This window comes from Aythya ferina (genome assembly GCF_964211825.1).
Source record: "Aythya ferina genome assembly, chromosome: 9".
Lineage (NCBI taxonomy): Eukaryota > Metazoa > Chordata > Aves > Anseriformes > Anatidae > Aythya > Aythya ferina.
The window spans coordinates 17,169,079-17,196,821 of NC_140305.1; the positions used below are offsets into that span (position 1 = coordinate 17,169,079).

A 27,743-nucleotide genomic window follows, 5' to 3' on the forward strand; every position below is an offset into this window, starting at 1 on the left:
AGTGCCCTCCCTACCCTGCAGCAGCTCCTTGCCATAAGAGGCTGAGCAGTTGTCTCACTTCGCTCTCACGCAGCGTGTTTGGCTCAGCACAGGACTGCTGGACACCAGAGCAAAGGGTTCAAGCATTTACCATGCACATTGCCTCTCCCTCCTCACCGAAAAGCACAACACAAGGAGGTGCTTCCCCGGGATGGTACTTCCAGCAATGGGCTGCAGGGAGTAGCACAGAGCCCTCCCCAGCAAAGGGAGAGCCCAACCTACCACCAGCAGCAACACCCCAGAACAACTGGGGCCCCGCACACCCTCAGCACTCCTGAACTACCAGGAGGAGCCTGCTGGGCCCACAACAAGTTTCCTACATCACTGGAACAATTCAGGAGAACACTGCCACCTCCCCTTGCCTTCTCCATCTTCCCCAGCACCCCTTGCTGTGCTCAGTGCATTTCTGTGATCTCAGAAAGGGGTACAAGCCAGAAAACCACAGACAGTGCTCATCTGGAGATACAGGCAAGGTTTGCAGGGCACAGCCACGGCACCGTTAGCCAAACAGGTCAATTCACAGCAGCACTGCAAAGCTTGATGGACATCAAGCTGGAAGTCACCTGTGGATTTACTGCTGTGTAATAGCAGGGAAGTGTTATACTGAGCTCAGAGGGACTGGCAGTTTTGACCCCTTAAATCCTGTCAGGTTTTTGATACTTGCCCATGAGCTCAAAAGCTATGAAGAGGAAGGGGAGAGAAAGAATAAGCCAAGATGCAGTCATTGATCTCCCAACCTCAGCAAGTCATTGCAAAAAAAACTCATTTACTAGCTGTGCTACTGAACTCAGAAGATCCTCCTTTTCCAAGTCATTAATGCAGCACTGTTGTGTTGGGTATCTGCTATCTTCTGTCCCACAGGTGGCTGGAGGTGGTTGTGGGTGAAGCAACACCCAGATGCGCTACACAGAGATATGTGGAAGTTTATCCAGCGAGATCTGCATGTCAAACACGAGGAGAAGTGTATATAGCATGAATAAATTGACATGTCAGCACAAATCCCTGCCCTCTGTACACACAGCCCCGACCTGGCTCGGTGTTTCAGAAGTATTAGCCTGCGTTATCATCTTGAAGGAGATGCTTGACAAGGGGCCTTTTGCAAACAGCCCTTCACAGGTGCCACAAAGGAGGCCACCATCACCCAGGCATGGGAGGCAGAGGTAACAGAGCATCCCCCAGAGCTTCCAGGCTGCAGGCAGGAGACAGCACTCAAAAATTCCAAAAACTAAACACGGATGAGTCTGCTAAAACCTAGAAAGAGCAAGGCAGCATCTTTTAGATGCTGTCAGAGAAAATCTCAACTCCCTGCAACTGCAAATGCTTAAGTAGATGTCACAAAACTAAAGTGATCCCCTTCAGACTGCACGCTCACTCCTCTGCAATGGGTCTGTAATTACCATTTCTGAGCCTTCTGGAAAAGGCTTTCCTTCTCCAAGGAGAACATCGTAAATTCTGTTGTAACTGTAATGGTATAAAGTCACATGCGGGCCAATCTTTGGTGTAACAAGGTATAACCTCTACCTACAACCAGCCCAGTCAAAGGAAGCAAATTGTTGCAGGAGAAGGCCCTCCTTCCACATGTTAAAATAAATTATTTTACCCCTACCCCCTGCCCCCCCCCCCCCCCCCAAAAAAAAAAAAAAAAAGACAAAAAAATAATCAACCCAAAGCATCAGTCTGGGCTTCAACCTTTGGATGCTCTTTTTGGCTGAAGACAGAAAAGCAAAGCAGCTGATGCTTGGAAAGGAAAATCTCTCTCCCTCTAAAGAGGAGACCTCCAGCACTTTAGGAAACCAAAATAATTACCATTAGTTAGATTGGAAGGTTTCAGGTGCAACCCTCCCAGGTCTGACTCAGTTACTCCAGAGAGCTTCTGGCAAGGCTTTGCAGCTCCCACTGGTATGTTGAGAAACGAAGAACACAAACAAGACCCCTAACTTTCCAAAACGAGGCATCGGCCAAGTCAAACTGCAGATTCAGGTTTTTCTTTGGAATGTGCTTTCCACATGCTGTTACACGGTCTGTCCCAGCATCTCTGCCTGGTACCATCGGCAAGTTTTCGGTAACCCCTCCTGGAGAGGCAGAAACTGTGCTAAAACATGGAAATGAAAAAAAAAAAAGCAATCGCCACAAGTCTTTTTAATGGTAAGGTTAATTGGAGATTGCGTAATTTCGGGGGGGGGCTGGGGGGTTGCACGCACCTGCCTGCTTGTTAGGTGGCTTCATGCAGAATTTCCTGCAGATCAAAGGGAAAAGTCTGCTCAGACCTCTCCACTCTGTTGTAAAAATAGTATCTGGATCAACCGCGTCACTGTGGACTGCGACATCCACTCAGCTCAGAAATGTTTACAAATTAAGACTGAGATAACAGAAGGAGGAGGAAAAAATAGAATGTGTGGGTTTTTCCCCCCCTCCCTTTGCTACATATGAATAACTGCTGAATGCTCAAAAACGAGCCTCTGCCAATTAGCTCGGGGAGTTTTTCCAGTGAAGATTTCATGGGGACACGGGTGATGGACAGTAAGAGCAAGCAGCCAGGTTAAAGAGGGGAAAAAAAAACAAAAAAAAACACACTTCCTTCCCAAAAAAACTAGCACAGAGGTGGTCAGCTGGCCTTCGCTGCTCAAACCAAGCAGAAGAGGTGAGGAAGAAAGATTTCCATACCGAAACAGGGACTTTCCCCATTCAAAAAAAAAAAAAATATATATATATAGCAAGACAAAGTTGAAAAAAACACACACCCAAGAGATGCAGTGGTGGGCAGGATGCTGCCTTTCAGCTGCAGAAAACAGCTGGATACGGCCTCTTGCACAGCCAGCAAGCCAGAAAGATGCCCTGATTGTACTGCAAGTGCTTGCTACTAAAGGACAATCCTTTCTTCCAAGGACATCCAGCTGCATTTTTCCCCCATTTTCAAAACTCAGGGGGAAGACTGACTTGCTGAGGGCAGGAGGAGAGCCCTGCTCCCGGGCTGCCTGCAGCACAGGTCGGCTTCTCCCTCCCCAAGGCAATCGGCTGTCACAACAGGTCTGCCCTCCGACCCTGGGTAAACATCTGCGCACGCTGCTTATTTGAGCTCCTCTAGCTTCGTTATCTCCCCAGAACACCCCCAGGGCTAATTAGAGAGTTAATGGCATCATGTCAGGAGATAACGCTCTGTGGGGGGAGCGGGGAGAGGGAAGGTGGAAAGGAATTGTGAAACAAAACCAGTTCCCTTCACAACCGCTGTGCAATATTGGTTTAGGAAGGGCGCACGCAGCCCCCAGGGACTCTGCCCTCCGGCTGCCGAGCTCCATTTAATAAGGGAGCAAAGACACTCCTCTGGAGAGATTCAGCTTTCCAGCCAAGATGATGCAAGGTCCCCACTTCTTCCCTACCAGCTGCACAATCCAGCCACCTCCAGTCCTGTCTCCTACTCCTACCAAGGGAGGTTATTCCCACCAAAGCCAGCAGACTCCCTTCCTGCAGTTGGGAGTACAATGCAGGCTGGAAACCAGGTAACCAGATCGTTTATCAATCCAAAAGCTCTGTTTTATTCCTAGTGCTCCTTTTATGTATTTTTCCCCCCACATTTGTGTACCCTGGTAAGTCCTTAAAGAGAAGTTGCTTTTACTAAAAGTGCTTAGGGATAAAAGGAAACAACCTTCTGCAGACAGAGACCTCTGCAGGGCAGCTGATCAGCTTCAAACCCACTGGCCAGACAACATTTCTGCACAGATGAATGCAAAACGGTGGGCCAGCAGACACCTGAGCACGGAGCCATGGCCAGGGGACTTTGGGGCTTTAAGCTTTTGCCACCAGCAGCTCTTTTGCCTGATAGCTCTCGATGTTCAAGCTTTATTTTTGCTGAGGACCTTTGGGTACACACATACACACACCCCTCCGCCCGCCATTCACAGAACATTTTGCAGAAGTAAAAGAGAAAGTCATACAAGAAAATTCAGGAGAGTTACAGTTCATTGTGTGATTCCCAAGCAGCAAAACCAGCCCCATCCCTCCAGCTGGATGTGGGCATGGCACAAGCCTCCATCCGACAGAGTGATCTGGCCAGGGAAAGGGGAAAAAAAAGAGATAAGGACAGATTAGGGAGCCTTTGTTTTTAGTTACAAGAGAAGCAACTGTTGACAGATCAGGTTTGTTCTTGCACAAGCAGCTGAGGGGAAAGTGGTGTTCTTCTCTTATCTTGTATAAACTACAGATCACTCGCAGGAAATGCAAAGCTGTTAATAAATGCACAATCATAGCAGTTCTTTACAGCCAGGCTCTAGTGCCTTGCCAACTCCACACACACACACTCCATCCATTGGATAACATTTAAAGAGAGCCACCAGGCTGTAACAATTTGAGATTGGTCTCCCAGACCTCTGGCTAAACTCTGACCTTGCACCTGGCAGCCACCAACACTCCTGGCACAAGCACATCAACATTACCCCATATTCCCCCGGTGCGTTTGGTCCCCAGCTCTCAACTCCTGCTGCAGGACCTCCAAACACTGCTTCCACCATCCCAGCCAGGCACTGAGGCTGCTTGTTCCTTAAGTTTCCTATGCAGAATTGTTGGATTTTGCCATGCCGGTCTTTGCCTGCGTATCCTCTGCCTGCTCTCACACACCTCACTGGTATGGGGACAGCCACAGGGCTCAGTTATGTGGCCAAGGATCTTCCCCAGTAGTTATCACCTTAGTTTTAGGCTGCTTTAATTTTAATCCAGTTTGGACATCACCGTGTGGTCCGCCTTACCTAACCATGACTGCAGAGAGAAAGAAGGGTGCTTGAGGGTACCTTTCCTTCCTCTTTAAACAGGCTGGAGATACAAATCCTTGTTTCAGAGATGACATAGTTGCAGTCGTTACCAAAGACTCCTTTGATCTTTCATTAATCTCTGCAAATTCAGATGCTGATTAGCAAAGGGTTTATTCAGCAGTGACTGAACCTACCCAGGCCAAAAACCACTCCTTAATCTCTGCTTCACAGAGATTGATTTAATTTTCTGTGACTGCCTGACAATTCGCTCCCTCATTAATTTAAATGCTATCAAATCAGTGACACTGAGGTGGAAAGCAGACAGTAGAGGCATTCAGAGGAAAACATTACCCAGTCCACAAGTCTCATCATAACATATTGGAGGAAAAATAATAGTCATTAACAGGACTGCGGGCAGGATCTGCAGAACCACAAAGCAACACAGCCAGGCTTTGGATGCACCAGGCCTTCTTCAAAGCAGGAATCCCAATTAATGCAGGAGAAGGCTTTAAAAACAAGAGCTACACCCCAGAGCGACGCAGACACTTGGGCCATGGTGGATCAGGAAGGGGAGCAGGGCACTCCCAGGGCTGTGCTCCAAAGGAGAATCCTGCGAACCTCCAGCCCACTCACAGATTGCTGCACAGCCCCACACCGTGCCAAACTGGCACAGCCAAGATGGGCACAGTCAGTGCTGCAGCCTGGTAGCAGGGCTGTGAGGTGCCCATCCACAAAGTGGACGCCACAAAGCTCTGCGAGGTTTTCATTTGGCTGGAGGTGAACAGCTCAGTTCAGCACCCTACAGAAGTGCCTCGTTTCCCTTTTTCCACCAAGTAGGTGGCAGGAAAAAACAATCCAGGTCATTGGGAATTTGGGGGGCGGCCACATCTGTTGGCATTCAGCTGGTCTCCATGGGATGATGAAATGCCAGGTGCCCAAGTCATTTACTGTTTCTGGGCTCCACACTAATCATAATGTTCCCAACTAATAAAATGGGAAGTACACTTAGTTAAAAAAAAAAAAAAAAAAAAAGGGGGGGATCCTATCAACTACAGACAGCCATATACAGTGAAGTTCCCAGCAAGGCAGCATAATCCCTAAACTTACTCCGGAGGCAAAAAGTGCCTATGGTCTGTTGTTCTAAGATCAAGATCCTTTTTAATTAAGCATTTCTGCACTCCTTTTAAAGATGTAAAATAAGTGCTAACACGTTATTGCTCCATACCTACGCAAGGAGCACGTGCAGCACCATGGAAACCTTTGGAGGCAGGCCTGGCTGCTGGTGGAAGACGTCTTCTGAAGTGACTGCTTCTTTTGTTCTGACGTATTTGCATGTAGGCAGATGACAGCATTTGCAATTGCAACACTCTTCCACCTCGCCTGCTGACAGCAATACGAGCTGGGGATTTAAAGCCAGCTCTGCTGAGGAGCCAGGCTCCTCTCCCACTTCAGCCTCACACTCTGGCATGCTGCAGAGCACCCCACCACACCTGGCTCATTTCCACTAGCCTTGTGCTTTTTAGCTTCAAATTAGCTTATTCCCTCCCAAACTGGAAATGAAGCCACGTACTAAATGGGTAGAAAAATATTACAGTTCTAAATATGCTTCCAAGATGGTCTTTAACAGGGTAGGCATCATCTGTTTGTTTTCTCCAATGCCGTTAATTAAAAAAACAAAGCACTCAGTGTCACCATACTCGCTGACTGGCTGCGTTCCTACAAAAAGGAAACGCAACCAGCCCTGGTCTGCAGCCAGAACCTGGGCAAAAAAAAGCACAAGAATGGGAGCCATGGAAAATTTTAAAGAAACGAGTAGCTCTGGATCGCTACAATACATAGAGTGAGAAGAGTCATCAGGCTTTGTTTTGCCCAAATTGAATGCACATTCTCAATATGCATGCTCTATCTAAATGAATTGACTCTTTCTGGATTTGGATCTGCAGCCCTAAGTGTGATTAGATCTGAAGGGACCCATGCCGCATGAGATTAAACATTCAGCAGTATTATAACGCCAAGCCTAAATTAGGAGAGCTTATAAATTCAGCTGCAAACAGGAGAGGTGCTGGAGGGAAGCTTCCAACAGAATAATGCATTTACTCATTATGGAAATGCCTTTGCATAATCCCAACTTTCTTTACACAGCTATGGAACGAACAAATACCCACACAGAAGAGAAACTTGGCAGACCTCAAACTCTCTCAAGCACAAACCAGACAGTAATAAAAGCTTTGATCACATATCTGTGCTGTACAAAGTCCTTGCTTCCTTTCTATGGTCAATCTGGGAATACTTAATGCATGGAAGCAGCCACACAAGCCACTGCCACATCTACTTATCAAATCAGACCTCACATCCAGGTGCAAAACCATTTCCCAACAAACTTCAGGGCTGTCACACCTGCCAGGGCCCTGGGGAGCAGACATAACATGTCACCAGCCTCTGCACAGACGACTCTCCCTGCGCTGCTCAGCCACACCACGCCACCTCCCTGCCTGCTGCTGGGACACAGACATCCTCCCTGTCCTGCAGCCCCACCGCCACCTTCCATCCTCTTCCTCAGCCATTACCTTGCAGCAAGCAGACTTCTCTTCTCCTGACCCAGCAAAACACTTAAGTGAGCAACTAAATTAACAGAGATGAGAGCCTGCCCTTTAGTATTAAAGCACTGGATAGGACAGGCACGGCAAACCCTTTTGGAGAGTTTTTTTTTTTTTTTTAAATGCCTGTCCATCACCTTCTTGCTCAGCAAAGCCTGATTCTGACCTATCCTGAACAAGCAGTAGGCTCCTTGGGACACAGGAATTTAGTGCATGGCCTCCAAATATGAATTACTGAACTGATTTACACAATGCTAAGGCTGAAGGCGTGCAGAGGATGATGACCTGCTACCCAAGGGTCTCAGCCCCACTCTTCTCCAGCTGCATGGGCTGGTGCACAAGGTGACTGGGGTGGCTCCCCTGATTGCCCACAGCAGGTTGAAGATGTCTGGGAAAGGTCTCCTTCCCCAGGAGGAAGTACTGAATACCAAATCTGAGACCTGTTTCTGGTGCAAGGACTGAGAGCATCAATGCTTCCATGTTCAGAGGCTGCAGCCAGCTTCTCCCACAGCCTATTTTTTTCTCCACCTCCCTGTATAAAGGAGAACATCAGTCTGGGCAGCAGAGCTGCAGAGCTAAAGTTGTGACTTAAACACAAAGTACACATTGAACCCCCCTAGACTTCTCTGGCCACCAGGACTGGGACACCCCCAGCCCACAAAGCTGGGGCCTGAATCCCAGGAGGACGCTGCCCTGCCCGAGGTACCCACACCACCACCCCAAGGTGGGAGCTCGGTGGGACAGGCAGCGTGGTGGTGCCCACCCAAAGCAAACACCCACGACAACAGAAGGTGAGGAAGGACAAAAAAAAAAGGCCAGGAATTCTCTCCCTTTTGTGGGGAGGGACAGACACAGGTTAAGAAAACCCTGACCAGAGCTGACTGTCTGCAAAAAGGCATTCCACTGAACTGGTTAGGCAAGGGGCTGCGAGGACGGCTCGCTCAGGGGCATGAAAGGAAGGTATGTACCTGGGGGAGGGGGCCGACCCACTCCATTACTCGGGACAGCGTGCCTGCTCCCACCCGGGAGGGCCCTCAGGGTCCCCAGAGCCCCCAACATGCTGCTGGGCCAAAGGCAGCAGACCAGGAGATTTCCAGGCTCTGCAAGCCCCTCCAGTGATGCCTTTTCAGGATGCCACCCGCTGAAGTTCTTAGCCCAGGCCACCTTTGTTTGGGTCCCGACTAGCACCGGGGAACTATTTGAAAGGAATTCCGAGGGGTGAAGGAAAACGATTTTATGGCAGGCTGACAGCACGCCGGGAGGGCTGCAGGGCAGCGCAGGGGTTATTGCACTGCCACACGCCCGTTCCTCGACAGAGGTCCCCGGCCCCCTCCTCCCCGTAGCTCCAGGGTGCTTAATCAGTCAGAAGAAATCAATTTTTCATACAACATCACCTGGCTCCTAGCGCCACAGGAGACAGCCTCAGAGACCAGCGTGCCTCCAGGCGGGAGGAGCAGCGTCCCCCTGCAACACAGGCAGCTGGTCAGGGGAGCATTTTTGGGGTGAAACCCTACAAAGAGCAGGTGGCCACGAGGATGCACATTCAACTTACCTTCCTGGGCATCCGCAGCTCCCTCCCACACCAGGGCCATGGCACAGACTAAGCGCTCTCCGTGCCTGCAGGGACCACCAGCCTCTCATCCCCGCTACGTGAAGAGGCAGATCTCTGCTGGGGCTTCCCAGCCTGCCTGTGGTTAAGGCCACAGGAGCAAAAGGGGCACAGCCAGCAGCCAGGCCAGCCAGAAACCAGCTGTGCAGGACATTGTGAAAGAGCTGGTCACAAATCACACGACCAGGGAAAGGCTGCTGACTGTCTAATTTCACACCAGACCTACAAACCTTCTTCCTGTCCCCCTCCAGCTCTTTTCATCCCAAGGTAGTGCCAGTCACCAATTTCTCTTAGTCCTTTCTTCCACAGGACGCAGGAAGGATATTTCTTCCTTACAAACAGGAGCATGAGAATGGCAAGTTTGTGGTTCAGCCAGAGACAGAGCCGTAGCTCAGACAAGAGGGGTTTCTTTGTCACCCAACCTCCTCACTGCACTTGCAAGGCAATGAACACAACCACAGGGTGTTCAGCAGGGAAGGATCCACGCTCATTTTCCAGCCCACCAGTGGGACAGCTTCTTCAGGCACTGCTTCGAACACTGAAGCTCCAACACTTCTGTTGTGAGCAATACCAAAACAAGCAAACAACAACAACCACAGCTCCCAGCAGAAAGACTCCTGGGATTGAGGGTGGATATCTTTTAAGGCTGAAAATTTCATTTTTCAGCCATAAGTTGAGTGTAGGTGCAAAACTTATTTTAAACCCTGGTGGGATTGCCTTCAAGTCCATGGAAGGACAATTGCTTCAAATAAATGAGTCTTATTTGCTGTGCATCTATTTAAACCTCAGATGGTGGTACATTTTGGACAAAAGCTTGCCTCGCTCTTTTCCTAAGACTAGTCTAATAATAAAAATCAGTCTGCCTTGATCTCACTGTTCATCTCTCAGGGCCCCTCTGTTTCTGCTGCATTCCTTTGTGTTTATCTGCCCTCTTCAACTCTTTGCTGCAATCAGCTGCGTGCGGCACCTCGTGTCTAGGAGTGACACGGCTGAGGTTACAGGAGAGACAGGTGCAAGGGGAGCTCTTGCCCCGCAGCTATCCAAAGGAAAAGAGAAGCTGGAGGGGAAGAGGGTTGTAAGGTATTTCAGATTAAAGACGACAAACAGCAAACACCTTGCCCCAGGCTACACATTCCCTGCCAGTACAAGCTGCAGAGGCTGCGAGCCCCAGAAACAGCAAAGCAAACACAGACTGCTCTGCAAGGGGGAGTTGTCACCTGTCAGGGATGTTTGCAAATTTATAGGGAGGTGGTGGTGGTGGTAAGGGGAGTAAAAAGAGCTTTCCTCCTTTTAAGAGACGGGCTGTTTGCACAGGTTTGTGATGCATATTTTGCTTTGTAAAGGCTTTTGTGCAGCTCTCAACTGAGTGAAGGTGCTGTCTTCCCGTGAAGGCAAAGTGGAACATTTGTTAATGAACATGGGGACACTCAGGCTCAAGCAGCTCTGAGCTGCTGCCTTACAGTAAGGGTAAGGATGGGATGGAATTTTCCCTGCTCCCCCTTTGGCTGATCAAGACAGTGAAAAACACTCCTTAAAAATGTCACCATGCAATTTGGCCTCTCCAGAGATGCCTCCTGCAAGGCTGGGATTAAAGCCATCACAAGCAAGAAATAATTTCACAGCAAAAGCTGCCTGCCTTCCTCTTCTGGCCCCAGTGCTCAGTTCAGCAGTGGTCAGAGAGGACAAGAGGAAGGGATTTCCCACTGATGTTTCACTGCACCACAGACAGGAGAGGGAGACTCTGAACAAGGGCTTCAAGCAAGCCTGCCAGCTACTGCAGCACTCTGCTGACAGCTTGGAGGAGCTGGAAATGCAAAGGCTCTGCTAGCACTCAATGCAGCAAGTCCAGGTATGGAAGGAGCAAACCTTCTGTTGGCAGCTTATAAACTATCAGGGATTGCTTTCTAAGGGAGAATAATTAGCTCAAGCCACCCATTTTGAGAAGTAGGTACCCTCAAAACATGGGAAACCTTCTGGACTAGCTACTGAAGCAGACACCATTTTACTAGAGCTGTGCTACAGCACTGGGAAAAGCCAAGAAGTGTCCTTACAGATTCAGACTGAAGGCTTGCACACACACAGCGCTGCCCCTCTGAGCCCACCCTGAACATCAAAAGATGATAAGACTTGACATTTGTCACCTCCCTGTGCACTTGGAATGGCTTCACCACATTAGCCAAGCAGATACCCAACCTCAGCATGGCCTTTCCACCCTCCACAATGCTGCAAGCAAAGAGGAACACACTACCCCATCCTGTGCCATTTTTCAGCAGCCACATCAGCCAGGCAGTGTTCTGGCACCAGGGACTGCCATCAGCGTGACTTGGGAACCCTTTCACTGCAGATGCAAGCCTCGGGGTTACAAGCACTGCCAACCAACACCTCTGCTGCAAACATGCCACGGTTGAGCACGTAAGAGATGTTTTTCTATTAGTCAAGGAATTAAATTTCTCAGGACAGAAATACAGAGGCACAAGAAAACATACAAACACTAACACAAACTTCAAAGTACACAGGATTTATACCAAAAAGTATACAAGACTCAGGAAGAACAGAAACTAACAGCTCAAACTCGTGAAATACCTCCTGCCTGCAAGAGCAGCACCTGGCTTCTTCACCGGAGCTACTGGTAAGAAGAGCTCTGCCTTTGGCACAAACTGACATGAACCAGCAACCACCAGTGCCTCATCTGCATTCCAGTCTCAAAGTACACTGGTGAGACACCCACAGCCAAGACTAGTTACAAATGCTCACTAGCTCTGCCCATCTGGAGACACAAATCTAAAAAAACAATTAGGGTCTGAAACCAAGTCTTCTCTTGAAGGCCAGATACAAGTGAAAAACAAGTCAGTTAAGAACATCCTCAAGTCTCACCGCTTGGTCAGCAGAAATGCAACAGTACTCAAAACAACTATTTTAACCCTCGGGCCACATAAACAAGCCCTAAGCAAGGAGACAGCAGGAAGAGCCAAGTAGCCAAAAACAAGCACAGGAGACTCCTCAGCAATTCCACCTGTTTCACCGCCTCATCCCTCTCTGCTGCTTTTGCTTTAGCAGGAGAAGAGCTGGTCTGTTGCAGCCCTGGGGAGGCACAGAGGAGCCTTTCCATGGGTCTCTCCCAGTCTCAGTTAGCCACAAGGATTGGCACTGCAGTTCACCACCAGTTGCCTGTGGCACCATGCTCTCCTAACCAGCTTTCATGGGTGAGACACAACAGGCAGAGCAAGAAGGAACTTCCTCAATCATAGAGAGCAGCCACAGCTCCACCCAGAAGGGTAAAAGATCCTCAGGGAAACACATCAGGAAGGGTTTCTACTGAAACCCCTTATCTTTCTCCAGAGGTTAAAGAAATCCTTCTCTCTACTCACCCACATCGGGTCACTCAGCTCCGTATCCTGCAGCCGGACACAATCCATGCTGATTTCTATTTTATTTGTAGGGCCATTTTCAGATGGGTCATCAATGAAGTTCAAATCAATTGGCTGAACTGAGCATATTGGCCTGAAAGAAACAGAGTAACCCAGTTAAAACGGGCCAAATCCTGTCCCTTCCAACTAACCATGTGCCAGGGTGTCCTCCAGGATTTAGGCATAATCAAGACCCAGTCTCAAGACAAAGCAAGAGATTCCTAATGAGCACCCACTCACCACGCCTGTGGCAGTCCCTGAGCAGGACTGGGCCTGGAGGGATGTTTTATTTGCCTGACTAGAAAAATGAGGCAAGACTGCTGGAGTTAAATCACTAAAAGACAGAACTCAGGGAGGATTTATAGCAGTAACTGTCTCAGTATCAGTCACGGCAAGTCAGGAATGGGAACAGGGTTGGGTTTATTTCCTTCAAAGGACCTGACAGTGAACTGCGCACCATCACCACCTCTTCTCTCTTCCTGGCATGAGGAAGAAGGAAACTTGCTGCCAGGACATCAAGAAATAGAGAGTCATTACCCCATTTCCTGAGGGGGAAAAATGTCACCTATCCAGCTTATGTGGTCATACGCTGGAAAACAGTTGCCACAATAACCAAAAGTCTCAAAGAAAGTCAGTGTCAAGAATGATCCCTGCATCTGTTCCTCTTGGCCCAGATAAAGAACCTCTTCACAGCTCAAGAGCTGTCACTTGGACTCACACCCACATCTTCTAAGTGACGGGTACACAGGACTCTGAAATCCCCGACGTCAGTTCCCTGAGCAACCTAACTGCACAAGTGTCCCATCCCAAAATGCTTTCTTCCACAGGTTCCACCGAAGGATTACTTACTGCTCCAGGAAGTCCCAGATATGCTGGATCACCTCTGGGCTGAGGAACTCCCTGGGCTGCGAGCTCTGGGACATGGCTGATCTGTAGTAACTCTCCTTCCAGGAGAAGTGGCTCGGAGTTTCTACAAACCTTACAAAATAAAAAAAAAATTAAAAAAAAAAAAAAAAGGAAAAAACACACAAAGATATGTTGAATGCATAAGACCAACTTGATGAAAACCCATAAATAGAAGCTATTGTGTGAAAAAGGAGACACGCTGAATGCCTGGGACATTCACAGCTGTACAATGCACATTCCACACTGCTGCAGATGCTGTATTTAGACAGCAGAGAATCTGGCCACCCTTCTCAATAAGTTAAATACCTCTGTGTCCACCGGGATGCTGAATCATAAGGAATCCCAAAGAGGGGGGAAAACACCTCCGTTTTGTTCCTGAAACATGAGCTTTTCACCTAGAGCAGGGACTTCTGAGCAGCAGGTAAAGCACCAGTGGTGCACAATTCCCCTCTGCCTAGCTGTCTGTAGTACCTTAAATCTGTCAGTACCTTAAATCATTTAGTGACTTCACCTACACCTAGCCACTGCAGCAGAGGTCTTGGACTAAAACAAATATTCTTTAAAAAAAAAATCTGAAAATTTGCCATATTTAAAAAAAATAGAACAAAGTTCTACCACGTCAGGATATGCCTGCTTCCCTACCACCTTTCACCTCCAATCATTTCTGAACCCACTCGGCTGATTTCTGCCAGATCTGCTAATTACCTTGGCCATTTTTATCCCCTTAAGCTCCCGCAAGCCTCACAGAAATAGGTGGGCCCAAGAGGAGCGGTGACGAAGCTGGAGCACTCGCGCCTTCCACAGCTGCACATTCTCATCCCACTGGCCCATTTCTAAATTGAAACGCAGCAGCTTTTATGCCCGGGTCAAAATACTCAACGGCTGCAGGGACATGAGGGGGAATTTCTCGAATATATTTGCACTTGACAAAAAACTCTCAGTTCAGCTTAATTAAAGCATGGGTCAGGTGATCGCTTTTCCTCCTGCAAAGATGGGGGCACCCCACAAGATTTTCATATAAGGGTTGTTTCACCACAATGCTAGTAAACAGCAGTAGTCCCTGCCAGAGGAGCAGCTGTGACAGGAGCCAAGACTATAAATGGATTCCAAGGAGAATTAGACTAACATTTGTTTTGGCACATTTTGGTGCTGTTTAGCACAACAGTCTAAACAAATTGCAGGGAAGACCCTAACTTATTAAGCTGCCAAAATTAATAAAGTGTTTCAGATGGATGAATGAACAAACTACAGTTGTTCTTTTGCTCTACTTTTTTCCTGAAGCATCTATTACTGACGGCTGTCAGAGGAGCAATCTAGCTCTTTAGTGAATTTAAAAGGCCCCTCATGTTTTGAGAACAACTCAGGTCTGCAAAAAGCTGGGTTTTCCTCACTGCTGCTGCTCACAAACTGCATGTTGCCTGAAAAGGGCAGATAGCTTAAGAAAACTAACAGAAATCAAGTGGTTTCAGCCCCCAGATCACAGCTGAGCGTGCCTTAAAAATAGGTGAAAGTATCACTTTGGAGGTTGCTCATCTCTTTTTTTCCTCTTTTAAATAAAAACACCACCATTTAAAACATCCAGACGGGAAAAAAATATCAAAAGTACCAAAGCTAATATCTCTATCTCCCTGTTGTGAGCACATACGCACACTAATGTGAATAAATAATTGCGAGTCCTCCGAGAGCAGCAGTTATCCCACAAAGTACCAGAAATTACTCCTTTCAGGCTTTCAGTCTGGTAAGGCACTTTCAGGAGTGCCATATAGAAACCCAGACAAACAGATCTAGCCTAAAGCCTGCTATATAAGCTGAGCAGCAGTGCTACAACAAGCTTTGGAGGAGAACAACAGGACAGCTTGGCCTCAGGTGAAGACCCACAGCTGCTCTGCCACTTATCGCAAGTAGCCTTGACTTAAACACTAACAAACACTTTTTAGGAACTCATTCCCAAGGTACTGACAACAGCCAGTCACACCAGCTCACTATTACTTACACAGGAACCAAAAAAATAAAGTCTTCATGAAAGACCGTCCTCAGAGGCCTTCATTCTTCTGAAAATCCTCTGAGCAATGAGGTTGCTGCATGCCATGACATGTCCCAACTCTGGTTCACAGCTGCACAAAGTCCTAGGTCACAAGAAGACCAAGCAACCAATTCAGCCCTGCCCCCTTTGCAGCAAAACAGAAGTTGCTTCTCACACACCTACCCCAACCTAGCACTCCCCACAGCACAGGAGAGGAGGGAGACACTAGCTGCACAGGGTGATAGAGCCAGAAAGCTTCTTATTTTGCACCTCTGAAGCTTTCAGAGTGTTGTATCACACCACCAAAGGACACAGCTGATGTGTCCCTGTACTAAACCCAACTCCAGTCTTCTCTGGAGAAACATTTTCCAGCTGTGTCATTTTCATACCTGTACCCCAGCCAAGGTCCTAGCATACTATTTCTAAAAAAGCTCATCAGGTTTTACCTGATGGCCAAAAGACACATTTCCCCATATCAAACAAAAGAAGCTCCCTGGTTAATGCTTTCACAGAAGCAAGATTTGAGACTCCTTCAACACTCTCTGCATACAAGCCACACTGTTTCCTTCCCTGTGATGTTACCAAACTCCAAACTTGGTGTTTACCTTAACGAACAGGCTTTAAGAGTTGAATAGCCTCTACCAGTTTACTAAAATAAACAAATTTGATCTCCAACTACAAAAAAACAGCTGAAGACTGAGCAAGATCTATGCACAAATTTCACTACTCCAATTAATTGCCTTTCCCCACATCAGCAAGCCCTCAGCTTCAGTAAAATAATCCCTGAGTGCCTGAAGTTAATCACAAGAGAGCATGACTTTGCATTGTTTAAATTGTTCCTACCAGCTGCTGCCTTTTTTAATTTTATTAACAGACACTTAAACAACACCCCTTTCACCCGCAGCCGCTCATACCAAAGCGCATCACAGGAGATAGCGCTGCTAAACACAGCCTGCTGTACCAAAACACCGACTGTGACAGGACAAAGCACCCTGGTAAGCCCTGTCAGGCCCGCCCTCTGCTTTAAATCCACAAACTATACACTTAATTCACTGCATTGACGGCTGAAATAGTCAGCAGGCAGCTTGCCACAAGCTATAAGCACACCAAGGTGGAACTGCAGAGGGATTTATAGCCCCCATTAAGCTGGGAGCTGAACAGGACATCACACTCATGAACCCTCTCCTTTAGAAGCCACCAAGGGCTCTTTAATTAAAAGAAATAGCAGTTTAAATCTTCTCTGAGAAACATAATCTCACCAAGAGCACAGGGTTTGCTGGCACCGTGCTGTGGCACTGCTCCTCAGCCACTAGCTCCCAGGGTAGCCTCCTGCTGAGGCCTAGCCCAGCCCTACCCTGCTTATCCCGCACGAGCTGAAGGAGTCACAGCCCAGACTCCAGGTGAAAGCACTTTGCCAGATTCACCCTGTTGATTTGAACATTGAACATTGTTGATTTGAAGATCGTTTCCCCACCAGAGTGGGGCTGCAGCCCAGCTGATGCAGTTTGCCATCACACTGAGGAGCAAGAACTCTGCAAACTGGCAGAGAAAGCAGCACTAGCTGTGCCCACACAACAAGTAACACCAGAGCACCAAATAACACCAAATAACTCCCTTGGAATGTTAAGCTTTGCATTTAAAAAATGAAACAAAGTAATACTAGCTAGCATAGCTTTTGGCTTTCACAAGCTTTAGGCCATCAACACTGCTGAGGGTCCCTGCTACCAAGCCTGGTAGAAACAGCGCTGTTTGCTCAGCTCAGCACCCTTGAGCCAGGGGGAAGCCAAAGGAAAGGAAGGCATTGCAGCTCCCACTATCTCATTCTAACCACATACTTTCTACTCTTTATCACCTTTTTCCCCTTCCCACGTTTACATCAAAAACATAAAGGAGAAGCAACAACACACAACAACAACAAATCTCTTTCTGCCCCAGAAAACAACAACAGAAAAATGTTAAACTCAACTATTGCAATATAGCAGCGTTCCCCACCTAAACAGCTAACTTTCACTATGCATAACCTTTCTTAGAAAGGGCTAAAACCAAAACGTTAAGGCTTGACTTACCACTGGGACAAGGCAGGAGATCCTGTAGAAAGTAAGACCTGGGTTTTATACAGAGCATGCCCAGACCCTCCTGTGTAGCCTCGACCTTAAAGGCAGATGTGTCCTGCTTTCTTCTTTCCTGTTTTTCTCCTGCTTTGTACAGGGTTAGACCTGATGCAGGGCACAACTTAGCACCCCTGTGGTGCATGCTGAGGACCCACAATCTCCTTACAAATATAAGGCTACCACTGCCAGGGGATAACATAGTTTTCTTCAGTTTCCCCTCCAAAACATACTCGGACACTTCAATGCTCTCTAGACTACCCCCAAGGTTTAAAGTTAATTACATTGGGAAATCAGAGTAAGATATCTTAGTGAAATTTCTAGGTTGGCTTTCAGATCGGAGCACCTCCCATTTTCCTTAGTTTCCCTGGAGCTCAGCACCTCTGGCAAGTGTTTTTTTTTTGAGTTTCTCTTTCCCCCCTGCAGTGTGCAAACTCTCATAAACTGTCAGCGTGGCTTATAGATTCTGAGCTTCATGGCTTTATACTGGTTCTCTGCATTATAAAACCACAGTGTGAAATCTTGTGGGAAGAAATCATTCGCAGTTGGGACAAATAGAATGATTTGGAGCTTTTTTATTGTCTACTGGCAAAGTTAAAGAATAGCTCTTTCTGCTTCTCCCCACCAAATGCCTCTCATGGGTGTACAGTTTTCTGTCACTGGGTCTGTAGTACTCAGTCAGTGGACAAAGCAGATGGGGCCAGAGAAGTCTGTCTTTGTAAGCTACAGGTTTTTCTATTTGTTCACAATATATATTCCTCTAAAGGAGCTGAGGGCAGAGTACTTAGGAAACCTTGATGCAGAAAGAGCATCAAGTCTTATTAAGAAAGCACTTCCACAGTATACAAATGAACCAAAAGAATAATTAATAATGTCTAAATAATGATATCTAATGTGTCTCATTTTATTCATAGCTCTCAAAGTGCTCTACAAAGGAAGACAGAATAATTACTCCCATTTTACCTGTGGGAAAACTAAGGCACCAGGAGGTCATAGGATTACTCATGGTTACTCAGCAAGCCAGTCGTGCAGCCAGAAATACAGCCTTGGTCACCTCAGTGCCAGCCTGGTGCTGCACAGAAGGAACTGATGATTTGGGGTGTCTAGGCAGAGACATTGAAAAGACACTCAATATCTTCAGGTACAGTACTTGCTGCACTTCCTAGAGCAACAAAGCGCCCAGACTTCATTTATCTTTAGGCACCAAAATGCTGATTCCCAGGAATGAATATTAGGGCTGCCAAAACGCTGTGACTTGCTTTACACCACGCTTGGAGTTCAGGGTACAAACAGGATCTAAATCCAGATGTCCAGGCTAAAACCTAACGTTTCTTCCTGTGTGCTTACAGCAGTTAACCACTGAACAGCCCCGAATTCATGCATATATTAATATATTAGCTCTCTATTGCCACGAGGTGTGGGCTTGGTAGGGAAGCAAGACACAGAGCAGAGCAGTCGGCAGCCTCAGATTGGCTCTAGCAATCCCAGTCCACGTACTGGTCTCTGCCTTCTCCGGTTTCACATGGAAGGTCATCAAACAGAACAATAAACAAATGATTATAAATTCATGGGAACTATGCTTAGCTGCCTGGATCTTGCTATTACTTGGATGTGTAGTCTTAAAGTGGGGAGGGGGCTCCTTCTCGGACCTCACCGTTGAAACTCGAGGAATTGGCAGCGCTCATCCTGCTGGAATTCCCCCCGCTCTGCATTTTAACACTGCCGTGATTTGTAGACATCGCTACCTAATGAAGCGCACAGCTGTGCAAGAGGAGAAGGAAGCGGGGGTCTGGCAGCACGGGACAGGCGTGCGCCTGGCAGGCAGCGTCATCTGGAATTCCCCAGAGTGAGAAGCGTGCTCAGCCCCCCCGGTCACCCTTGCCTGGCCAAACACATGATGGAGAACTTCTGCAGCCAGCCGTGTTCCTTGCCATGATCAGAGGGAGCAAAAGCCCATAGGTAGACAGGGAGCCCACGAGAGGCTGAATCCCGTTGCAGCAGAGGCAGGTCCTGCTGAGCAGCAGGCATAAGCATTCATGCTCCTTTAGATTTCCAGCCCAGCTTTCAGATTTAGCTTTCTGCAATCTAGATCTCCAGCACTTTCTCTAAATCCTTCAGATTGTCCTCCCATATAACACTGTTCCTATGTGTCAATCCTATAAAGTAGTTCCAGATAAAGGGTGATGGATGCATGGGTTTGGAAGGGCAAATTTAAGGAATAACAAACACTGACACAGGATTAGTATTATTATTATTTTATGAGACAGCATACAACTTTCACTGATAGTTTAAATGGTCATCCTTTTTTTTTTTTTTTTTTTCCCCAGATCCTACATCTTTTGAATGTTTTCCAATCTGCAGTCTCACTGAGAAACGTATAGACCACAGCATGGGTTATAGGAAAGGGCTGCCAGTAGAAAAGTGATCCAGCAACAGAGATGTGCAGTAGAAAACTGAGGAGGCTAACTGCCCAAAGGGTGAACCCCAGGCTCAGAAGCAGCCTCCAGCTTAGGAGATTTGGGGAGAATGTGAGTGGAACTAGGAGTGACAGTAGCAAAGGATTCTGTGACTCTGCTGGGGTCCTGGGGCCCTACAGCATCTATCAACGACAGCCTAGGGAGGACTGGAGCTTCTTCCTGTTCTCTAGGCAAATGATACCTGCATTGTACATACCCTGCTTTGGCTATGAGGTGTATGATATTTAGAGGAATTAAAGCAACTTTGTCTCAGAGGAATGCTAACTGCATCGCTTCAAAGAAACAGCATTCCGGTAGAGTCTGCTGTAAGCGCATCCCAGTTTCCCTGTGACTTAATTTTCTCTTTTGGGGATGTATGTGTGTGAGTGGAGCAGAAAGGGGGAGGAAGGATGGTTCGGCTTTCCGGTTGCTTTTTGCTCGAGCCTTCAGTGCGAGGACAAAACTGACCTATATCAAAGAAAGTGAAACTGCCTGCACGGAATGATCCTCCTCATTCACCATGCTGAAAAACACGAGGGGGATTTTCTCCCATTCATCATCTTCTTTCACTTAGAGTCATCTTGCGTTTGACTGTGCCCGCAGTGGATGCAACCTTCTCAGCTCCGCGGCGTCCCCTCAAAGCACGTTATATCACTGCAGCCCCAGCCCCATGCCAGCACCCCGCTCCAGCAGAACTCCCTGGGGAGAAAAGGGTGCTCCGAGCACCAACAGAGCCCTGCTGAGTGGCTCTCGGCCTGGGCACTGCACAGCCCACTGCAAACTGAAGCCAGACAGCCTCAGAACATCAGCAGCAACCCAGGAACCCACCACCGCATCTGCTATCTACATCTTATCATTACCAGCCTGACAACAGTGACCGCTTCTACATGTCAGAGGTATTTCTTTGTCCTCAGGGCTTCAAGCAGCTAATTGCTCCACCAGCACCAGGCATCATCCCCTAACTGTCACAGCAAAGTACCCCTATTTCTTTTTCCTCCATCCATTAGCATCCTGTGAACTTTCCCAGACCTCTCTTATCTCCCACTCACCCTGGACACCCCCTTCTCCACCCTCAGCTTCTCACCCATCCTTGGAAACTACCTCTTCACCCGGCCGCGGACATTCCCTCCCCTCTGCTTGGCCCAGACACCCACTCCCTTTCTCAGCAGGGGCAGAGAGAGACAATGCTCTGGCCAAGGTGTAAGCCCTGCCACAGCACGTCCTCCACCATAAAAGACGTTTTCCTGCCTGCTGCTTGCTAGTATGGGATACAGAGCCCTCATAACCTCCAAAAAAACACCCATGAGACTGAGCAACCCACTTCAGGAAGCCCAGTGTTAGAGCACGAGGCTGGGGCTCGTGCCCGTCTTTGCCCTTCCATTTCAGAGCTACAGCAATGCCACCAGCTTTGCAAAGCACACAGGGTCCTCCTGGCAATCCGTACATCTCCAGGGAGACACTGTTCTGAGCCTTTCCCAACTTAAATAGTAAAAGAAAATTTAAATCTCCGTCCACTTTTGAAAAGCACTGTAAAACCGATTAGGAAGCACTCACAATTGTATTATGTTGTAACTCACTTTTGCAGCCAGTCCTCGCCCCAAGCCTATCTGCAGCGATGCTTAAAGGTGGTGCTCATCTGGAGAGGGAGCGGTGGGAGCTGCCGGGCGGAGGGGAGAGCTTTGCTGCATCGAGAAAGTCTCACAAGCGACAGGAGCGGAAAATCCAGGCCCAGCCCTCGAAATTCTGAGGTAATTTTAAGCCAAGTTTGAAAAGAAGAATTGCAAGGTAGACTTTACGGGGAAAGTGTTCAGAAACATATTCAAGTCCGTTAAAAAAGAAAAAGAAGAAGAAAAAGAAGAAAGAAATCCCTTTGGCCTACAAAAAAAAAAAAAAAAAAAAAAAAAAAAAAAAGTTTCACCTGCTCAGTTTTAGATACTGCTGTGCAGTACAAAGGGAGCCCCTGATTTCATCAGGCAGCTCATTTCTCGAGGTGAAGGAGGAGAAAGGAAAGCATTAAATGCCCATAGCAGCCCAAACCAGCCAACCCCATCCCTTCTGGTTATCCAGACCTCTGTAACACCAAGGATTAGTAACAGAAAACAAAACAACCCCAGGAACATGAGTGTGAGTTCACTTTTAAGATTACAGTCATGACAAAATACAGCTATTACAGGCCTTCATCACTGCACTGTAGTGATTTTAGGTATGGAAAAAGGAAAATTAAACAGTTCTGAAAAAAACTATGGTCAGAAACCTGAGACCTTCCTGAGGCTTTCTGAATCCAGTCCCCCCTTTGAGCTTTGCTTATCAGTATTTTCCTTCGAGCATTTACCTAATAATAATTTTTGCAGCAGCCTGTTGCTGTCCATTTTTTAACAAGGAGCTTGCTCTTAATATTTCCCACAGGAAACGAGGAGGCCTGGGTTTTCCCTCTTTAAACTATTGTCTGCTAAAATTTTGCAGTGCTGCGTGCAGCCAACATCTCTCAGGTTTCACTAGCCTACCTCCTCCACCACCTCCAGCACAGAGACCACAACACAGAGCCAGAAATCGCTGTATTTATTACGGATGGTAAAATAACTCAGCCAAGCGCATCAGAGCTTCAGAGAGGCAGCCAGGGTATCAGGAACAGGCTCTCACAAGATGCTCATGGCTCTGGAAGAGGCCAGAGCTTGGAATTAGCATCTCCTCCTAAGGGCTGAGCATGCACAGAGCAAGTGCCAACCACCAGCAGCACAGTGCCAAGCAGGCCTAAGAGAAAGCCCCCAGATGAAGGGTTTGCCACAAGCACGGCCAGTCCCCTGAGCCAGGGACGTGCACGGTGCCAGGGAGACATCTTTGGGTTCCTGAGCAGCTTGCTTGTCAGAACAATGAAAGTGAACAGAGCAACTGTTACAGTCAGTGCAGCCTTGCTTGAATTTTTTGATGTGTGCAGGAATCCAGTCCTCTCTCTGCCAGGGCCTTCCCAACAGCTCTTGGGGTTGGTTTGCCCAAGGGGGAGGCACTGGGCAGTCCAGCACGATGAGCAGCGGGTGCTGAGATGCTGCTGTCCCCAGCCACACAGGGCAGACAGTCCCCAAACCTGGCTGCCTTGAGGAGGGACTGGTGAGGGGACATCCCAGCAAGGGGACATCCCATGCAGGTTTCGATTCAGTCCCCCCATGGGGAGGGAGCAAAGCAAGAGAAATCCTGCAGCCCATGCTGGTTTTCAGCCCTGGGATACCACACGTTTAGTCATACAAACATAATCAAAGAGGAGAGGGACAGCTTCCCAGGCTGCAAACATGAAATACGTGATTCTTGTTTAGGACAGGAGGGTCTCACAGACATCTACAGCAAAAGACTTGTGACATTTTGAGCATTCAGGCAAGACTCTCGGCTCCCTGCAGCACCTACTCTTCCGAAAGTCACCTTAGTCTTTGGTTACACAAACTCTTTTATTGATTAACCACACAGGGGACTTACAAAGCCTCTCAAGCTCTCCCAGGAAGGTTGAATTTTACAAAAATAAAGTAAATCATCACGATAATGCAGAAAGTCCCTAGAACTCTTTAAAAGCAGGAAACTGCAAAGAGCAACATCCTGTGGTTCAGTAAATAATTAAAATGCAAACCAGAAACACCAGCAAAACAGATGTTAGGTGCAGTCCTGCAAAGTGAATTTGGTTGAAGGTCTCACTTGTTACCTCACAGCCAGTCTGCTAAATCCAATGTACTTTAGATGATTAAAAGAAAAATAAAAATAATAATCTTCCATTCCCTACCCCTGCCACCACTGATGTTCCTACAGGAAAATGAGGTCTTCTGCTGAATATGATGCTGGCTGCATTTTTCAGCTTGTAGCAACTCTGTGGCAGGCCAGCTACTGCTAAGCCCTAGGAAAGAGAGAATCCTTCTCCCAAATATAGGAGCACTTGCAAAAACCTTATTCTATGTCACAAATTAGCTGCAAGACAGGGCAGATGAAGGACAAAGAAATAACAGATTATAGTCCTGGAAGACAAGGACAAGTAAACTGCCTATTGGAAATGCTGCTAGAGTGTGGGAACAATACCTGCCTTGCTCATGGAACCTTCACTTGTGCAACTATGCCTGGCATTAAGAAATTACAGGCTTGGCTCCCCATAATTTTATCAATACATTGCCACACCCAATGTGATTTATCATTTTTGCTTGTGATTATCTTAAAGCACTAGCTCCCAGAGTGCTGTGAGTACACCAGAATTCCCGGCTCCACCAACAACAGGAATAATGTTGCCAGCCTGCATGTTTCGAGAAGAAAAATTCAAAAATAAAAATGAATAAAGATGGAAGAAAATGTAAAGGATTTTTTTTTATAATATTATGTTTTTATTCTTGTGTTATCTGTCTACCTAATGCTCGTGCTATCTCTCAGAGCTGCTGCTCACATTGCAAGCTTCTTTCCACGCATTGTTTCAGCATGCATCAACTTAGGGGCAGACCAACATGCTAAATAGGCATCTTTAACCTCCCCCCAGCAAGGTTTCGTAAACAGAATTATTTTTGTGTTGCAAAGAGCCTGTTGAACCCCTGATTGCTTACGGCAGGGTTTCCCCCTGCTCACTCTTTGGGGCGGCTGTTCCCTTTATAGCTCCATGCACTAACTGAATTCCCCTTGCTCATCTGCATCAGTGTTCATCGTTTCAGGCCACCTGTGGCATTCAAACACCTGATAGGAGTTGACTCAGCAGCAAATTCCCACAGGGTGATGGTCTGGTACGCCATGGGAAGTCATTGCAATCAGGCACCAAGAACACACGGGTAAGCCCTAGGAACAGGTACAGATGTTTTGTGAAGCTACACAAGCATGTGGGATGATATTACCTATCTATTAGCAGCAGATCTATTCAAACAGCACTCAGAAATTCATTAGAATGAAGCATTTTCCTTCTAATTATTTCAGTTTTGATCACAGGTTACAGCTCCTCAAAAAGTTAAAGAGAACAGAAGTGAAAATGTGTACGGCAGTGTAACTGCTGGCTCCCACCACAATGCCCGAGTTCCCATGGAGGTTTTCACAGAAGTGCACAACTAACTCAGAGCTCAGTTCCTTTTGAAGGCACCAAATAAATACCCAGGTTTCCTTCATTTCTTACTCCTTGATTATAAAATCCCTGTTTTATAAGAGGAGCTGTTGCAAGTCAGCTTGTATCAGGGAGCTACCACACAAATCAGCATGGAATTATATTTATAGCACGTACCACGAACACCCTAAACATCTCTAAACAGATGAGCTATTGAGAGCTTGTTTCTTTAATCTCTTCAGCTTTTTTTTTTTTTTTTGGAAGTTGAAGTTGAGCAAGATCCTATGAATTAGGTATTCTCTCCTCAAAGGAAAAAGGACCACATGAAAGACTTCACACATTTTCCTTCCAGTCCTTTGAGAGATGGAAAAAACAGAAAACGGTCAATTTGGTTCTCCCTTAATCCTTTAAGCAGCACTAAAAGGACCTCCAAGCAGACAAATATATATATATATATATATATATATATATATATATATTTATATATATTTATATATTTTGTTGACACTCTGAAGAGCCTGTACTGCTTTGAAGAGGAAAAGAGAAAAGTTATGTCTCTGGCACTGACTGGGAAGGGGCTGTGACAGCTTCAGCACAACGTGGTTTCTCTGACACAGAGCAAAGAGGTCTGGTCGGAACTAAATAGAGGAGGGCAGTCAGGGAAAAGCAGACTGCAAGGGCTTTGCTGGAAGAGAGAACTTAAGAGAAATTAAGTTAACATGCTGCCCTTGAGCCGTGTTTTGTAAATCTGCACACCACATGCTGTCCCCTCTTGCACCCCTGCTCCAGCCAGGGAACCCCCTTAGGATTTCTACCAGGGGTGAGAGCACAGCCATGAAGGTGACCACCACCTCCTGCACACAGGAGAGCGTACCAAGGCCAAGAAAAAAGCCTCTCCCCAGCTCCCCTCCGCTTTTCCCTCCTGTACAGAGCCAACCCTGCTCCTCCAGAAGTCACCGACCATGCCGAACACACCACGAGCTGCTCAGGACCATTTCTGGCCCCTCTCTGTGTCTATGGAAAGTACCTGCTGCACCGCTGGCTGTTTCTGCAAAAAGACCTATGCAAAGCCACGTGGCTTCAGGCCTCTCTGCTAGTATGGCAAATCCGGGCTCCCATCGCAAAGGTGACAGCAGATTAGACTTGTCAGCCCTGTCATGACTGGAATTAGGTTATTTTATTCAGCACCACACAGTAAGAGGAAAGAGGAAAAGCACTTGGTTACCTAAATGCAAGCACTCTGCGGAGCTCTGCATACAAGATGAACCCCTCCTGCAAGATATTAACCTGTTACAGCTTAAACACCTCTCTGCCCCAGTAACCCCAGCTAATACCCAAAGGAAAGGATTGCTGCTGACACCAGCACTGATTCACGGCTGTGAAGGGACGCAGCTGCTCACCGCTGCCTGGGATCAGGAGGGGCAGCTTGCTGGTATTGCTTGAGCGTGCCCCCTTCCAACCCAAAGGGAGGAAACCTGCTGTTTAATTACTAATCATTAATGACATGAGAGCATTGCCTATCAGCACTGATGAGAAGTAGAGAGTTTTTCACATTTATGCTGCATTGCAAGCTTTAACATTGGCGAGGCTCCTATCTGATAATTGACATCTGTTTGCCAGCCCTGTCTGATAGGTGTGGGAACTGAAGAAGAAAGGTGAAGTGACACGTGCAAGGCTCCTGATGAAAGATCCCTTTTGAACCCAGGAGTTCTGGCCCTGCTCACCAAAATCTGTCTGGATACAGCACCCAGCAGACAATGCTGCTGTGCCCTTCACTTCCTTCCGTGCCCAACTAATTTCTGACAGTTTCCCTCATTCTCTTCTACCAGATTTTCTACATAATCAGTTGCTTGTTTTCTCCTTTGCTTGATTGTTGTGTTCTTTTTGATTTATTTATTTATTCTTAGCAATTCCTCAGCCAAAACCCAGAGCCATGCCTCAGACATCCAGTTTCCCGCATGGCCCTGTTATTAGTGAGATTTGGGAGGATGGGCTCACATTGCGCTGAGAACACAAAACCAGAAATGAAAGAGGAAAGAGCAGTTAGTGCAAGGGGCCTTTCATTCAGAAGGGAGGAGCGAGCCACAGCAAATGCCTTCAAAACACTGGCAACCCGAAATTAGCCTGGGCGCGGGGAGGGGGCGAGCAGGGCAGGCAGGACCCCGTGCAGAGCACGAGCAGATGCATTCCCCACAGCCCCAAAAGGAGGGGGCTCCTGGGCAAAGCACAGCCTAATGACCATTATTTCCAAGAACACAAGTAACTTATCTGTAAACATCACTCCCCCAACCAGGCATTAGCTGGAAGGAAAAAAAAAAAAAGAAAAGAAAAAAAAAGGAAAGAAAAGAAAAAAAAAAATCAGCTTTGGAGAGCGAAACTAATTACACAGCTCTCAACAGCTGGACTTTGATCATAATTACAGTGCCGTCTTCTTGCATTAGCGTCTTTCAACTGCAGCTAGGTGGGCACTTCTTGGAAGGTGGAAATCCCGCCCGTTTCACATCAGTTGTTTTATGACTCAGAGCTAGCCTGGGTTTTCTGCAGCAAAGGATGAGCTTTGGCTCCCACGTTACTATCCAAACAACAATTCATGGGGTCAGGCTTCAGTACAGGTGCCTCTGTCCTTACAGCATCTCCTTCCCAGGGTCAGGAGTCAGAGCACTGAGCCTGCTCTATCACCGATTTCAGGCATTTCATGTCAATCCCTTTATAAGGGAAACAAGCAGAAAAACTTTGAGGTTTTTGTCTGATTCTCTTGCTGCTCAGTTTTAGCATCTTGTAGATCTTTCTGCTTAAAGGCAGAGCTGAGTCT

At 47.3% G+C, this 27,743-nt stretch overlaps 1 protein-coding gene across 11 annotated transcripts in view; it reads right to left on the reverse strand.

Annotated features, from left to right (window-relative positions):
• The window catches only part of TP63 (tumor protein p63), a 154,824-nt gene that overhangs the window by 71,138 nt on the left and 55,943 nt on the right, over window positions 1–27,743 (reverse strand). For 6 of the 11 annotated variants that reach the window (XM_084528994.1, XM_084528992.1, XM_084528990.1 and 3 more), the window contains 2 exons: window positions 13,244–13,372; window positions 12,356–12,488 (listed from right to left, as the gene is read on the reverse strand). In XM_084528994.1, the coding sequence (XP_084385120.1) occupies window positions 12,356–12,488; window positions 13,244–13,317 (207 nt within the window). In that variant the 5' untranslated portion in view covers window positions 13,318–13,372. Of the gene's footprint in view, window positions 1–8,930; window positions 9,087–12,355; window positions 12,489–13,243; window positions 13,373–13,606; window positions 13,626–15,341; window positions 15,427–16,582; window positions 16,740–17,389; window positions 17,457–27,743 lie in introns of those variants that run through there. The other 5 variants (XM_084528995.1, XM_084528996.1, XM_084528993.1 and 2 more) reach the window with 5 other exon arrangements.